Source organism: Protopterus annectens, chromosome 3.part1, assembly GCF_019279795.1.
Source record: "Protopterus annectens isolate FY-2018-M chromosome 3.part1, PAN1.0, whole genome shotgun sequence".
Lineage (NCBI taxonomy): Eukaryota > Metazoa > Chordata > Ceratodontiformes > Protopteridae > Protopterus > Protopterus annectens.
This window is the reverse complement of record NC_056732.1, coordinates 26,903,966-26,920,800: the sequence shown is the minus strand read 5'-3', so window position 1 is coordinate 26,920,800 and position 16,835 is coordinate 26,903,966. Positions and strand designations below refer to the sequence as shown.

Genomic DNA, 16,835 nt, shown 5'->3' with positions numbered 1-16,835 from the left:
CCTCCCTTGATCTAGATGAGAATCCCTTCATGATAAGGTGGGCAATGTAGAAGGTCTTCCTAACCACTTTAGCTACATGGGTGTCGAATGACAGACTACTATCAACCTGGGTCCCCAGGTCCCTGATAACTTCTTCTGTGCTCAGTGGATTGCCACCTATTTGGTAGCTAGGGGTAACCTTGTTTTTCCCAAAGGGTATGACTATGCATTTTTGGCATTTAACTTCAGGCCGTGGCTCTGGCACCAGTTATCCGTTTCTGTGAGACCCTTCTGAAGGATATCTGTGTCAGATGTGTTTTCTACTATGGCACCCAGTTTGCAGTCATCTGCAAACTTTGTCAGCTATAACCCTCCTGTGTTTGCTTGTACTTGAAAAGTAGATGCCAAACAAGAGTGGGCCCAGGACTGAGCCCTGTGGGACACCACTTGTGACAGGCTTTGAGTCTGACATGGCGCCAGCAACTCTGACCCTGTGGGTTCTGTCACTCAGCCAGTTTGCAACCCATCTTGTGATGTATGGGTTAACATTTAAGCTGATGAGTTTTCAATGATACCCGAGTGGGGTATTGTATCGAAGTCCTTAGCCAGATCGAGGTAGGCTGTATGGACTGCCTTTCCTCGTCAATGGCTTTGGTGACTGTTTCAAGAAGTCAACCAAGTTTAAAAGGCATGATCTGCCTTTGACAAAGCCAAACTGGGTTGGATCCAAAGTCTGCAAATTCCCTATGTCTTTATTTATGAGGTCCATTATGATCCTCTCCATGGCTTTGCAGATAAGGCTTGTCAAGCTAATGGGCGGTAATTTCAGGGTCGGTGGAGGCACCGCCTTTGTGAAGTGGGACCACAGTTGCAGTCGCCACTCCTGGAGTATCCAGAGGTAAGACTTTGATTAAACAGCTGTCCTAGCTGTGGGTTTAATTCCTCATTGAGTTCGTGGAGCACACAGCCGGGGACACCATCAGGTCCCATGGATGCTGTGTTTTTTGCTTTGGAGACCGCAGTTCCCACTTGGGAGCTGGCGATGTTTGGGGGCTGCAATCGTTTGGTATAGATATCTCTCCTTTTCGGCCGGCGGGGGGTGAGAAGTTTGCACTGAACCTGTCAGCCAGTATGTTGGCAATGTCTGTAGGATCAGTAATCTTCACATCATTTTGAACTAGTTCTGAGCATATCTGGGAGTTTCCGCCTAGGTTTCTAACATAGCTAAAGAAGGCCTTATGATTGTCTTTTGAGTCTTTAGCTATTTTTCTCTCGAAATTTGCTTTGGATGATTTTATGAGAGCTCTTAGTTTTTTACTTATAGTGATCAAGGGTGTCTTACCTTTTAAGGATTTTGCTCTATCTTGTAGTAGCTTCCTCCTTTTATTGTAGAGTTTGTTTATGGCTGGGGTCCACCAGACTGGACGCTTGCCTTTGGTACTAAGAGTCTTTGTTTTGTTTGGGATTGCCTTATCCATGCAGTCCTGCAGGTGCTGGTAGAAGGTGTTTGTAAGTGATTCAGCGGCTTGAGTACTGTTTTCCGCTGGCTCAGGGGCCTTAAAGGAGACCACACTAGTCTTTAGAAGTGTGAAGTCGGCTTTTGAGAAGTTCTTTACTGTGGTCTTTTTTATTTCAGGTGGGGGTGGGATGAGGACCTCCAGCGAGATTAGTTTGTGATCTGATCTCACCAGTGAGGGGTATACTTCCGGTGTTGAACATTGTGCTCCCATGTTCGTGATGATGAGATCAAGTATGTTATCTCCTCTTGTGGGGATGGTGACTAGTTGTTCCATGGCATTTGAGTTTATGAATTCCAGGAACTTTTGGGCTAGGGTGTTTGGGCTTGAGTAGTGTTCCCAGTCTATATTAGGGTAATTGAAGTCACCTAGTATGATGGTGTTTGGTGATACATTTATCCCCTCTAGTGTTTTCAGGAAGGCCATGTGAGGTTCCTGAGTTTGTGAGGGTGGCCTGTAACATGCTACAATTTGCAGAGCAGTCTTGCCTGTGGTTAATTGCACCTGGATGGTCTCCGATGCATCGTGCGTTGCCACCAGTCTTGAGGTGTGGGTGTCCTTGATGAATATGGATACCCCCTTTCTTGGTATTGTCCGGATTTTGGGGCGGACGCATGATATGAGGTAAAACCTGATAGCTGGGGTGCTCTCAGGAGCCTTGAACCAGGTTTCTGTCACAGCACAGACATCGATGTTCTCCATACTGAGAAGGGCCTCGAGTCGTGCATTTTGAGATTTAGACTTCTGGCATTGAGCAGCATTACCCTTAGTTTATTTCCTTTTTGTGTTCTAGGGTGGTAGGTTTAGAATTTGAGCTTTGCCTAAAAAGGGCACTATGGGGGTGGCAAGAGCCTTTGCCAATATCCGGAATCCCAGGGGTGACAGGTGCAAGCCGTCCCTTGCGAAGCAGCGTGGCTTGTCCAGCATGTCATCCCAGGCAGACAGATACTGGATCCCCTTTGAATGACACCAGTGTTTAAGCCAATTGTTAAAGCTGATCATCTTATCTCTGTATTGTGGCATCACTCTTGGTGAAGGTAGGATACTGCTCAAGGTCAGGGTCATACCTGCCTGGGCTACATAATCAGAGAGCTCCTCAATGTCTCTTTTCATGTAGTCCAAGGAGGTGCGTCTCAGGTCGTTTACACCAGCGTGGACAATGACTGAGTCATATTTGTACTTGCTGTTGAGAGACCTGAGTGCTTGCGTTATGTGGCGGATTCTAGCCCGACAGGCAGCTTACTGTGACCTTCTCCTTACTCAGTCTGGTGGCGGGCCATCAGTGTGTCTGACTATGGAGTCACCAATGACTAGTGTGTCTGGCATTGTGTTTGGCCTTAAGGGCTGTGACTGTTTGACACTCTGACTGTGAGGTCTATGTGTTGCAGGTGTTGTGTTCTGAGGTGGTGGTTGTTTGGGTGTCTGCTTTGGTGGCCTCTGCTGTTTTGGTAGATTTTTGATCAGAGCCTCTGAGTATGTCTTTGTGTGTTTATGTGTATGATTTGAGGTTGTAATGGTGCTATGTGAGACTGGGTCTATAGTGTGTGTGGTAACCTTCTCCTCCTGACTGGTCTTGCCAGTCCTGTGTTGAGAGAGCTCAGCCTCCAGTTTGGCATAGTTGCATCTCGCATGTATTTATGTTTTGTGGGAGGAGGAGAGGGTTGTCTGTGTACATGAGGCAATTGTAACATTGCCTCAGTATTCCCAGGTTCACCAGCTGAGCAGGAGAGGATACTAGCAACTGATCCCTCGACATGCTAGAAGGATAGACAAAAACTTTAAAAAGATTCAGGGGCGTGGGTGACCGAGAAATAGGGGTTACCTTTTGGGGTACTATCTATGACAAGAGTGCCGTATCAAGGTAATAAGTACTGTAGGAGCAAGTGCTAGGTTTAACAGATAGAGAATAGTCTACTTGGAGTCAAGTGGAGATGATCTTTTAGTTATAGGATACGCTGATTAGATCAGTAGTATAGTTCGAGGAAGGTAGTTTTAAGGAAAATTTGAAGAGTGGACTTTAGGTAGCCCGAATAGTTTAAACCTGCTTAACCGGCTGCCCTAGTGTGCAACAGTGGCAGCTCAGCTAAATCAGCTTAACGCGTTTACCGTGTTTTATACCAGGGGCTGGAAAAGCTAGAAACTGGCCCAAAACGACCAATAAACTACTAGTTACTGGCTGAAACCTCACAAAACTGGACAAAGGCAGCTCAATGCTTCCCACTCCCACTGGTAAGCAAGGTAACTTGCTCTGCCCCAAATAAGGCAAGGAAACAGTACACAGGAACTACAACCAAAGCCCAGGAATCAGCAACTCTGAAACTGGACTAAACTAGTAAAGCAGGAAAAACAAGAGATATTCTTTCTCTTTTTTTTTCACAAAACAGGCAGAAACAGGTACAGCAAACACTTATAAATGCTATGAATCAGCTACTACAGCTTACACAGAAGAATCTGCTACAAATACAGTCAAATAGTAACAAACAAGGATTCCAAGTGCAATATTAAGTAAAATGCAGTAAAAACAGCTTCAATGTAACAGAAAGGCAGGAGAAATATAGTCGCTAGGTATTCAGATGTGGAAAGCAACAAAAATTATACTTAGTATCAAGAAAAGTCGCTTATTCAGCTCTCTGCAGCCTGGATTACTCTGCTGGCCCATGTGGAGTCTGTGCTGAGTAGGTACAAGCTGAAAAATGCGCGTTTACTGCGTTTTATACCAGGGGGCTGGAAAAAGCTAGAAACTGGCCCAAAACGACCAATAAACTACTAGTTACTGGCTGAAACCTCACAAAACTGGACATTACATCAGTCTTTCTTGCCGTGCAGTGCCCGAAGCAGAAGCAGTTCACAAGTGCTTGTCGGCTGACTCCTAAAATTTTCATTTTCGAGTTTCAGACCTGAAGTCTTCAAAAAGATAAGTACCCCGTTGGGGATCCTTTTTTCTTGTTCTAACCGATGTCAGAAAAAATTAACAAGTGTCTTGCCTGTGGAAAGAAAATATCTCATAGGGATTTTCATTCTTACTGCATCACCTGTTTAGGCCCAGACCACGAAGTCCCTCTCTGTCGGTTTTGTGCCTGGTTCAATGCCCGAACTGTTCGTCGCCGGCTGTTTTCGTTAAGCCATCTGACTACCGATCTTCTAAAAAAACGTAAGGATAAAGACAGAGACAGACCGCATAGGTCCATACCTGCCGATGACACTTCCGTTAAGCTAGTCGCCAGTCCGCCGGTACTCAGTGATTCTGCACCCTCAGCTTCAAACCCCGAACCTTGCAGCCTGGGTAATTTCCTGAGCTCACCTCTAGCGACCTTTAGTAAGCAGGTGCCGGATGTCATTCTTGAGGCAAGGAGGCCTAGTACTAGAAAATCCTATTCAGAAAAGTGGAAAAGATACTGTTTCTGGAGCCAGGCTCAGGGGATGGGCACAACAGTGCCCAGCTTACCTCATATTCTAGATTATTTAACAGAAATGCTCCACAAGGGCCTATCTTTCTCTTCAATTAAGATTCATGCCTCTGTCATTTCAGCGCATTGTAATACTGAGCCACCCCTCTTCTCTCTCTCTCTCATCCCCTGCTAAAACAGTTCCTTAGAGGGGCCAAAAATGTAAGACCCCCCCCTCCTCCCAGGAGAGCTCCCACTCCAGCCTGGGACCTTAACTTTGTATTGGAAAAACTCACTCTTCCCCCCTTTGAACCAGCTGCCACAGCAGAGTTGAAATTTCTTTCTTGGAAAACAGCCTTACTTCTAGCCATCACTTCAACAAGAAGAGCGTCTGAACTGCAGGCCCTCATGGCAGTGGAACTCTTCATTATCTTCCATGCAGACAGGGTTTCCCTCAGGACTAATCCGTCCTTTATGCCCAAGGTGGTGTTTAGTGTGGCTCTAAACCAGTCCATTCATTTGCCTACCTTTTTCCCTAATCCTCAAAATAAGGGGAAAAGGATACTGCAATCTCTGGATGTGCACAGACAGCTTCGATTCTATGTGGACAGAACTAAGCCTCTCAGAAAATCGGACCAGCTGCTAGTTAGCTTTGCTGCAGGTGCAGAGGGGAAGGCCATTTCAAATCAAACCATTTCCAAATGGATAGCCCATTGCATCCATTTCTGCTACAAACACCATGGGAAACCTACCCCACAGGGGATAAGATGACATTCCACCAGGGCTGCATCTACCTCTATGGCATTTCTCAGAGGAGTCCCTACCAGGGACATCCTGGAAGCTGCTACCTGGAGCTCTGTACATTCTTTCACCAAGCATTACTACCTGTCTATCTTTTCTGAATCCAGAGCTGGATTTGCCACAGCAGTCTTACAGGGCCTAATTGCTAGCCCTAATTCTCTTTAACTGCCACACCCTTCCTTAGCTTTGGGAATCAACTCAAATGTGATGAATGCAACAGTGAAACACGAAGAACATAGTACAGTTGTGTACACTTACCATAAATGTAGATGTTCGAGTGTATTCACTGTTGCAGTCCTGATTACCCTCCCTGCAGACCCCTGACTTCTCTTGGCTCTACCTTTCCTTTTTGTTTGGCATATATTATATCATGTGTATTTACTTTTTGCTGGGGGTGTTCCATACCATATAATTGTTCCATACCATATAATTGCATCCTATTGTGGGGGCACCTGACATCTGGGGCAAGAAAAACTGATGTAATGGTGTCGGCTGCATGTTTTATACCCCTGACGACCTGACGTCACGGAAGAAGCGACAGCATCCGATGCAGAAATCCGAAAACTCTGGTATTCAGGCCGGCTGAGGGTTACCTGTAGGCACATAACCCAAATGTGATGACTGCAACAGTGAATACACTCGAGCATCTACATTTATGGTAAGTGTACACAACTGTACTTTGTATGCCATGCAGCTGCAGACAAATTCCACTGCAAATTGTGTGAGATGTTAAGCTTAAAAAAGTGGGTGGTCTTTCCCTTTCCTTTTCACTGCAAGGCAAGGAAATGAAAGATCTGAAATTGTTGTTTTCATTTGCTTTTCAACCTGTGAGCGACACGGCTGTGTTTTCTAGCATCATATTCGAGCTCCATGCTCCTCCCCTACCCAAAATGCCCCCGTCTCCCTCCTCCCCCCAGATCTCGTTTGCCACTTGTTTAGCTAGCATCGTGGTCTGTTGCTCCAGGTTCCTGGTGAGTATTTTTAAAAATGTTTGTCTTTTTCCTACTTCTTTCTGTGTCTTCTCTTAAATTCTTATTTTGCTAGTGTTCCCCTACCCTTGCGCTCAGGCATCGGTCTTCTCTACCTGTAGAAAAAAAAGGCCCTCTCTTTCCCTTCTTTCTTTCTTTCTATATGTGTGTGTGTGTGTGTGTGTGTGTGTGTGTGTGATTTTTTTTTTCTGTGCCATGGCTGAGACCCCCAAGCCAGAGTTCTGGAAATCACAGGGTGTGGGCAGAAGCTTCCCCCTTCTGATGGCCACACTCTGTGTGTGGTTTACTTAGGGGTACCCCACTTGGACACCTCCTGTTCGATCTGCATGGGATTCATCCCCTGCACATGGATCGACAGGAGGAACAAGCTGATCCTCAGGGGCCTCGTTCTTCCACCTTCCTCTGCGACCTCTGCTTCATCTTCTACCACTGCTCCTGCTTCCTCCACCCCAGCCTCTGGACTCAACCTCCAGCTGTGAAGTTCAGGGATTGGGAGAAGCACAAGCACCAGGACAGGTCCAGGAAGCGGTCCCCGACCTTGCTTCCTCGGCCGAGCCTCTGGCCAAGTCTCACCTGGCTGCCAGCACGGGTTCTCTTCAGCTCCGTTCGCCATGCTTTTCCCCAGAGCTGGGGTTTCTCTGGGCCGAGCACAGTTATTGCTCTCTCCCTGGCACCACTCCAGGCCAGTTTTTGAGGTTTCCTCCTTCCAGTCCAACCACAGCCTCTCCGAAGCCAAGGTGGACAGAATGATACAGAAATTCATATGTACCCAGATCCAGATGGGAGTCTTGCCTTCCCCCTCCCCCTCTGGGGATGGGAGCAGGCAGTCCAGCTTTATCCCCATTACTCCTTTTCCAGTCCTGCCTTCAGTTTTGGAGTTCTTGAATCCGAGGCTTATCGGCATTGAAGGGTTGGCGGCAATGGTACCTGGCACCTCAACACTGACCATTGCCCTCAGTGGCTGGGCTCCGACAAGCTCAGAGCCGTAGTCTTGGTGCCAGATCCGAGGGGGTGGTGTTGGCTCTGAGGGTTTTGGAGTTGGCCCTGCCACTCGGAGTCTTGGCACCTGGAGGCTCTGCTTTGGCTCCCTCATTGACGTAGAGAGTTACGGACCCGATCTCGGCCCCAGCTTTTGGGATTTGTTCTCCATCTGCTTTTGACGTGGTGGAGAGGATCCTTTTGGTTCCATTGAGACCCCTGACGCTATCGTCCTTGGAACAGCTGGAAGTTTCCCAGTCCTCCCCAGAGACCCCCCCCCCAAGGAGGCTCCGTGGAAGCACACGTGAGGCACTTGGACTCCCCACCAGAGTCCCTGATAGAAGACACCAATTTGGAGGAAGGGGAGGTTTCCCCTCAGTCATCTCCGGAAGATGTCTCCTTTGGAGACATCATGGAAATCCTTTGCCAGTGTAGGGGGTGGTCAGTCCAAAAACCCAACCCGGACAAGTCTGTGTTTCTGGAGGCTTTTGGCACAGGACCCTCTTCCTCCTGGGTGTCTCCTTCTGCAGATCCACTTGTGGATTTAGTTACATCTCAGGCATGGAAGGAGCCTGACACAGTAGAGCCCATTCCCAAGCACCTCGATAGAATTTTAAGTGAGACGTCGAACAAGCAGCACTGGTCTAAGGGGTCCCCGGTTGATGCTATGGTGGTGGCCGCAGCCTCCAAGAAAGAAATAGCTCACTCAGGAGAGCTCTGTGGTCCATCCGCTGGACCAAGGGTGTCAGGCCATGGACTGTTTTGGAAAGCAGGTCTACCCTTCAGCCACGTTTGCAGTATGTGCACTGAATTATATGGCACATGTGATCAGACTTCAGAGAGACCTAGTCAAGGAGGTCGCTGAGTCTGCCCCAGGGTCCATGTCGAGAGAGGAGCAGAAGGTGTTCTCTTCCTGTAAAGTCACCCTCACTTCAGTTTCCAATACCTCTGTGCAGCTCCTCTCCCATGCTAACAAAGGCGCCGATAGAGCCGCTGATACAGGCACCGTCATCAGGCGTCACACCTAGCTCTGGCTTTGTGCATTCTTGGAGCCCTTGAAGGTGTCTTTCACTAATGCTCTGTATGATGGTTCCACTCTTTTCGGAAAGACTGTATGAGACATGTTGGTCCAGAGCGAGAAAGACGGGAAGACCTTTTCTTCTATCGGAATTCACTTCTCAACCCCTCAATGATCCCTTTCCCGGAATCAGTGAGGGGCGAAGAAGATGTGGTTCTGGAAGTCTTAGGGCTATCGCCATGATGCTCAGGATTCACCTTCCCCCAGAGGCGGTGGGAGATATGACAGGTGCCGCCCTCATTGCAGAGGGGTCCGAGAAACCAGGGGTTTTGGGATTCTTTCCCAAACAGACCTGCGCAGCAGCCCTGAAGGGTTGCCTGACTGCTCGTCTCTGGAGGCAGTCGGGGGACGACTCTCACTACACCCAACAGCCTAGGAGTCAGTTACAGATGATCATTGGGTGTTGCAAATCATATCCAGAGGATATTCAACTCCCTTCATTCAAAGACCAGTCCCGCCCAAATACCTCCTCCCGGACATTCCACCCACACAAAGGAAGGAAACAGCACTGGAAATTTCCAGGCTGTTCGAAAAATGAGTCATCCAGCCCGTCCCTCCAGACCAGTCCAGATTAGGCATCTATTCTAGGTTCTTTTTAGTGCCAAAGAGGACGAGGGACATAAGACCCATTCTGGATCTTTCAACCCTAAACCTGTCAGTTGACAAGACAAAGTTCCGGTTTGTCACTGCCCAATCCATTCTGCCCTTTCTGCAAAAGAATGACTGGGTGTGCTCAGTGGACATCCAGGATACGTACTATCGCATCAAAATGGACAGGTGGTCCTGGAGGCTCCTCTGCTTCCGGCTGGGGGCTAATAGTTACCAATACAAAGCGCTACCCTTTGGTCTCATCACCGCCCTCCAAGGTGTTTGCCAAAGTGATGGCAGTGGTGGCGGCTTAACTGCGGCTGCAGGGATTCCAGGTCTTCCCCTACCTGGATGATTGGCTCCTCTCTGCCCCCACCAGCCATCACCTCTACCAAGCCAGGGATCTCCTTTTCCAAACCACCCATCAGTTGAGCATAACCATAAATCTCAGCGATCCCTATTGGACCCAGTACAAACTCTAGACTTTATTGAAGCCTGGTTAGACACCATTTAGCGCAAGGTTTTTCTGACCCTGGACAGACTTCAGTCCCTTAGACATCATGTGTTTATACATTGTTATGACCCAATGTCCCCCTGTGGAATCAGTTCTTTGGGCATTGAGGTCCATGGCTGCCATGATTACCCTCATCCCCATGGCTCGTCTGCATATGAGGGTTCTTCAATGGACCCTAGTGGTCCAGTGGTTCTTACTAGATCTGCCTTTATCCCATCCAGTTCATGTGCCTTGAGCCTGCAGGGATTTGGTTCTGTGGTGGCTCCAATCCCAGATCTTTTTCTGGGTCGTCCCTTTATCCTTCCGGCCCTGATGACCATGGTGACCACAGACACCTCCTTACTTGGGTGGGGGAGATGTTGCATGGGGAGGACAGTCCAAGGCACGAGGTCATCCCTGGAGACCAAACTGCATATCAAAGCCCTGGAGATGAGGGCAGTGCTACTGGTGTTGCATGCTCTTTATGCCCATTTTCCCTGAGGGACGATTGCTATACAGACAGACAGTATGTCTGTAGTCTCGTACATCTACAAACAGAGAGGATCCAGGTCTTATCTCCTTCATCTCAAAGCCATGAGATTGTGGGAGTGGGTGATCTCCACCGGCTTTTTTCTAGTGGCAACGAACATTCCTTACGAGTGATCTCTGAATCCTTCAGTAGTGGAACAGATCTTTCTAAAGTGAGGTCAGCCTTGTTGCAATCTCTTCGCCTCTCCTTCCACCGCTAAGTGCAGCGACCTTATTTTGTTCTGACCCCCCTCCCTCTGGGGGAGCCCCCAAGAGATGCCCTGGTTTATACTTGGCACTCTGGTCTTCTGTATGCTTATCCTCTACTTCCCCTGATCCCAAAGTTCATTCAGAAAGCTCAGTGGCTGGGGAGATTAGTGATCCTCACTGCCCCCTTCTGGCCTCGCCAGGTATGGTTCCCCTCTCTATGGTCTCTTGTAGTGTGTCCTCCTTGGATATTAGATCTGGTTCCGGATCTGATCTCACATCTCTCAGGGATCCCACACTCAGATCTAGTCAGTCTGAAGCTTGCAGCTTGGCTGCTCCAGTTCCAGTGATAGTTAGGACTCCTGGACTGTCTTCTCCAGATTTTGGTAGCGGCTCACAAATCATCCACTAGGAAAGGTTACTGCAGTAAGTGGAAACGTTTTTTGATATGGGCGTCCCAACATGATTTGGATCCTTTCACTGCTCCAGTTCCTGCTATTCTGGAGTTTATGGCAGCTGTTTCCAATTTTCATATAGGAGACAATTCAGCTTCCCTAGTTTCTTCCAAGCTTTGTAAAGCCTGTTTGAAAGGTACCATTTTACTTCGGCCTCCAGTAAAGGACACCACGCCACCTTGGGATCTTACTCTAGTTCTACAAGCTTTGGCTTCTTCCCCCTTTGAACCTGCAGCTATAGAGGATTTGCAGTTTCTGTCTTGGAAGACAGCCTTTCCAGTAGCTATTACTTCACCCAGAAGAGTGTGGGAGATTCAGGCCTTATCTATTAAGCCTCCGTGTATGGTGTTCCACAAAGATATGGTGTTCTTACATACGAATCCTTCCTTTCTCCCAAAAGTGGCCTTGGAATCTAACATTAATCAGGCTGTCAATCACCTTGTTTTTTTCCCCAATTTTCAGAATAAAGGAGAGTATAAATTGCACTTGCTTGACATTTATAGGCAGTTGCTCATAGGCGAATGCTAGGCTAACTGCCCTGAAGGGCCATTTTAAACCTTGGTTAGAATCAAACCCTGTACCTTATGTCTTTGAGGTAAAGACTTTATCCATTATGACAAACCCGCCCAACCTTGCGTTTTTATTTGCATACAAGAAAGTCCTTTTGAAAGTCGAATCAACATTTTCCTTTTCTAAACCCTTCTTAGGGAAACCTGTGTCAAAGATGACTATTGCTTGTTGGATCTCCCAGTGCATAGTTCAGGTGTGTACAGCCAAAGGTTTATCTCCCACAGGTCAAATTAAGGCACATTCTGCTAAGTCTCTGCTACTTCAGCGGCCTTTTGGTCTAGGGTTTCATTGGATGACATTTGTTCTTTGGCAACGTGGGCATCCTCGTACACATTCATTGCTCATTATAAGTTGTATATCCTTTCCAGAGGCAGGGCATCCTTTGGCACCGCTGTGCTTTGAACTATCCGTTCATCAGGACCTCCCAGGCTCTTGTGGTGGCTGGGAACTGTGTCCCACAGGTTGAAGAGCAAATGAAAACAACAACTTCAGATAAAGATGTTATGTACTTACCATAATGTTCCATCTGAGTTGTTGCTTTTCATTTGTCTTCAGCCATCCCTACCTCCTTCCCCCTGCCTTTTGTGGGCTGTTTGGTGCATTGGGTGGATAAGACATAGCCCCTATTCTGGCAAGCTTTTGTCTTTCCTATGGTGCTTTCAGGATACTGTTACCAAGGTGTTAGGCTTATGGTTATGTCAAGGTGTTGTTGTCGGCAGCAAACTCAATCTGAGGGAAGGAGGGAGACAGGGGGCATTATGGGCAGGGGAGGAGCTTGGAGCTCGGATCTCATGCTAGAAAATGCAACCATATCGGATCCGTACCAGATCTGAGTCCCACAGGTTGAAGACAAATGAAACTCAACAACTCAAATGAAACGTAATGGCGAGTACATAACTTCGTTTTTTATAACTTACGAACAGATTTCTGGTACCTACACAATCCTGGAACTGTGCTGTAGGGAGAAAAGCAGTCTAAAAGTTGAGTTAAACTGTAGGAGAAGTTGGAGTTTTCCTTGAAAGAACAACTTGATGCAAAAAAGAACAGAGAAGTCATATTCTTGTGTCAGAGTGTTGGGTGAAAGAGAGAAAGAAAGACAGTGGCAGGCACCATCCTGCTATGCCCCCCCCCATCCCCACACCACTGTGAGGCCAGGGCTGGGAGAGGAGTAAATCCCCCTACTGTGGTAGCATGGAAGATTCCTTTTGGTTACTACCATAGCAGGCAATGGTTTTCAGTACAGTTTTTGTGGAGCTCACAGAAGTCACCCCCGTTCCTACCTCTTTAGACTTAGAAGTTCATTTACGTTCATTTACAGTGTCATGTGTCACACAAAATCTGGTTATGCACTCTATTGGGGAGCCTGCTGTGTCCTCAGTTTTTAATGAACCTGTTCTTTGTTTTTTCAGCCTTACCTAAAGGTATCAGATATACCTCTCAACTGTTCCTGGTTTTTAAGTATCTCCTGTGATTTTGATTAAAATTTTAGGTCTTTTCCTCTTAATGCATCTTAAAACTGATGACTGTTGAAGAAAAGGTGATGAGTTGCACTTAACTCTTTCAATCTTATAGCACTTTTTTGTATACTTCCATTTCACATCCATAGCTCCTTGTGGTGTCCAGAACTTTTTTGGGTCTAACTTCATTTACTAAGTGACTTACCAACTGGTACTAGGCAATATTAGAAAGTGCAAGGAGTTATTAAGAAAGTGACGCAAAAATTGTTAATCTGGGATATCCGACAGTAGAGAAATTACTCACTGTTCATCACTTATTTTTCATATCTTCATACAGGAGCAGGTTATTGAGTAGGTGTGGTGTGATATGCAGTGGTGAGAGACATGAAAAGTCAATGGCAGTGTCCATTTATATCACACTATACCTGATATATTACTAGTTGATTGTTAGTAATTATGAAAATAAACAGTATTTCCATATGTGCTTGATAATTCTAAAAACAAGTGACGTACAAACTGTTGCATGACATCAGGTGAAACCTTGAATACTGTTGAAGAAAACGTCCTTTTAAATTTGCACTGTAAGTGGCAAATCTTGAGAAATATTCAGTGTTAGTTGTACTGCTAATTATACAGTTAAGCATATGTTTTCATATTTCTGTAAGTATCTTAATAAACATAGAAAAATTTTGTGTTATGTGAAAACATGTTTGGTTAACAAAAATGTTCTCTAACAGTAGATGAATACAGTTTTTAAGGAATGACAAATTGCTTGTTCAAGTTTAGCAAAAAATAAGTGTGGGTTTGTGTGGGTTATAGTATATTATAGTGTTTATTGAAAGACTATGAATGCACTGATTACTATTACTGCAAAGAGTACGTCTTACTAATAACATTGCAATGTGTACATTTTAAAAGCTTTTATTGTGCACAAAATACTTTTGTTTGTCTTATCCTTTTTAAGTTTATTTTTCAGAAAATGCTTGATGTGTGTGCACTGCTAGAGGTGTGACATTCCACACCACTTAAATATTAATGTGTTAATAAATCATGCTAATAATTACAGGTACAGACTTCTTTTGTTTCAGAAAATGTATATTCATTCACATTCTCTTATTCTAATCAAGGTCTCAAGTTAGCAGTGCTAATGTTTGTGTCCCTGATTGTCCTTGGTTATTTCTGGATTTGTCCCTGATTAGTTGAGAGCTATGTCGGACACTGTTTTGTATGTCCTGTTTCTCCCCATGGATAGAGAATTGCTTTTCTTATCCTTATCCCCCCCCCCCCATCTTTCAGTTAACCCAGAGTGCTCCTGAATCTTGTTTAGCAATGTTTTATACCGACACATTAATGTTTAGGTGGTAGGATAGTTCTTACTTAATATGTTTACCGAAGCATTTCTTGGGAAGCCATAGAAATGGAGACGTATATCATTTGGCTTCTGGCAGCAGCATAACTAGGTGAAGAGGATAGCTGCCCTGAGCGCAGATGTCCACAGGCTGCAGTGCTGAAGAGCTGCCGATGGTGTGAGATTGAAGTGAATGTATCGTACCTGTAACATAGCAAATTGTATAAGCTCCTTATCAGTGTTTACTTCCAAGACCATTTAAGAAAAATGTTAGTTTGTTTAGTACAAGTTCTGTTATTTCATTTTAAGTTATGAGTCATTAAGTTCTGAATCATTTGTAATGTAACTGTTGAACAGAACTAGCATATGCGATCTGTTACACATAATATGACATTAAGTTCTGAATCGTTTGTAATGTAAGTGTTGAACAGAACTAGCATATGCGATCTGTTACACATAATAGGACATTAAGTTCTGAATCGTTTGTAATGTAACTGTTGAACAGAACTACCATATGCGATCTGTTACACATAATAGGACATTAAGTTCTGAATCGTTTGTAATGTAATTGTTGAACAGAACTAGCATGTGTGATCTGTTACACATAATAGGACATTAAGTTCTGAATCGTTTGTAATGTAAGTGTTGAACAGAACTAGCATATGCGATCTGTTACACATAGTAGACATACTAGCATGTGCAATCTGTTACATAATAGGACATTAAGTTCTGAATCATTTGTAATGTCTGTTACACATAATAGGACATTAAGTTCTGAATCGTTTGTAATGTAAGTGTTGAACAGAACTAGCATATGCGATCTGTTACACATAATAGGACATTAAGTTCTGAATTGTTTGTAATGTAAGTGTTGAACAGAACTAGCATGTGCAATCTGTTACACATAATAGGATGCATGAAAATAAATAGCAGCTGAGGGGAAATGTTAACTTGTTGCGTTGAGCATACCACTTATCTTTGTGATGTTTGCCTTTTTCAGTTTCAGTCCTACCTGCCACTTTAACAGTGATGCTGACGTGATCTGTGATCAGTGCTTGCCTGGATATTCTGGTCCACGATGTGAAAGGTAATTTTGATGCAACTAAACTTCTGATTACTTATCAGTGTTCTGTTTGCTTTACTTTCTGTTCCGTTTCGTAATTGAGTTGCCTCACCAGTAGCATCTCCCATGGCACAACACAGAAAAGTTTGCATTTCCAGCTAACACTGGTCAGCAGTCCATAATATCTGCTAATTTGAAAGACATGAACTGTATTGATGAGACCTGAGCAAAACTTTATTAAAGTTTTCTTCTGTGTAATGTATTCCCCTGTGTTGTTTACATATGAGGTGGTCTTATTTAGAGAGGGTCAGTGCAAGATTATTTTGTCCCTATGCTAACGAGGTCTGACCACACATAAGCATTCCATATGACTTTGTTTGCTGCATGAGGCATTCATGTTTTGCCGCCACTTGTGTTTAGAGCCTTCTCCAGTTCTTCTCTTGCCACTCGCATCTTGAATCAGTGTGGAAGTAATTTCATCTGTATAATGCCTCATGCTTCTAAACTGTTAATGTGAAGTTCAATCTCGCCGTTCATTCTTACACATGGGTTCGGAGCCAGTCCATCGGCTCCGAGTCGGCCGCTTTACTAGCTGAAGATCTCAGAGCAGCTCGAGGCCTGGACCCTATCCCATGATGTTCTCTATCCTACCTCAGATCTAGTTTGCCGCTGCAACAGATCGGAGGTCATTGGAGAGCTCGGGCCAGTTTATGCTTTATATTTCATCTTTTACTATTTGTTCTGCATTTCGCTGCATAATATTTCAGAAATTTACAGTTGTATTGCTTAATAGGCTAGTTAGCCTTTGCTTGCATTTTGTTTTTCAAGTTTGATGAGTTTTGTCCCTTCAGAGTGGTTGCTCTTAGGCCTAAGAGCAACCACACTGAAGGAACGAAACTCATCAACAACTGTAAATTTCAGAAATATTATGCAGCGAAATGCAGAAAAAAATAGTAAAAGATGAAATATAAAGCATAAACTGGCCCGAGCTCTCCAACGACCTCCGATCTGTTGCGGACAGGTTCTCAGGAAGCCTCTGCACCACCTGGTCCACATCCACATCAGAGAGGGTCCTATTTTCTTTATTAATCCCTATCCCGTTTAGCAAAGTATTAATAGGGTGTTCTAGCTTATTATTACTAAGCTAATAGTGTACTGGTAGCAGAAATTTTATATATATATATTTCTGTCTTAGACTTAGAGTTTTTAGTGTTGTGATTAGCTTGACAGTTGTTTCAGTGGTCTGACAACTTAGTATTGTTATAGTAGTTACAGTTTGCCGTGTTGTGTGTGTTTGGTTTTTCATTGCTGTTTTACTGTGTGTTGCTCCTAGTATGTATGACCACAAGGAGAAACAAAAATCAGGGTTTAGAAAGTGCCCAAAATGTGGGCAGAAGA

General features: G+C 45.1%; 1 protein-coding gene across 1 annotated transcript in view; it reads left to right on the top strand.

The window, feature by feature from the left end:
- The window catches only part of LAMA1 (laminin subunit alpha 1), a 3,417,884-nt gene that overhangs the window by 491,181 nt on the left and 2,909,868 nt on the right, over nucleotides 1–16,835 (top strand). Inside the window, exon 11 of the mRNA XM_044066516.1 lies at nucleotides 15,375–15,461. Within this exon, the coding sequence (XP_043922451.1) occupies nucleotides 15,375–15,461 (87 nt within the window). The remainder of the gene's footprint in view (nucleotides 1–15,374; nucleotides 15,462–16,835) is intronic.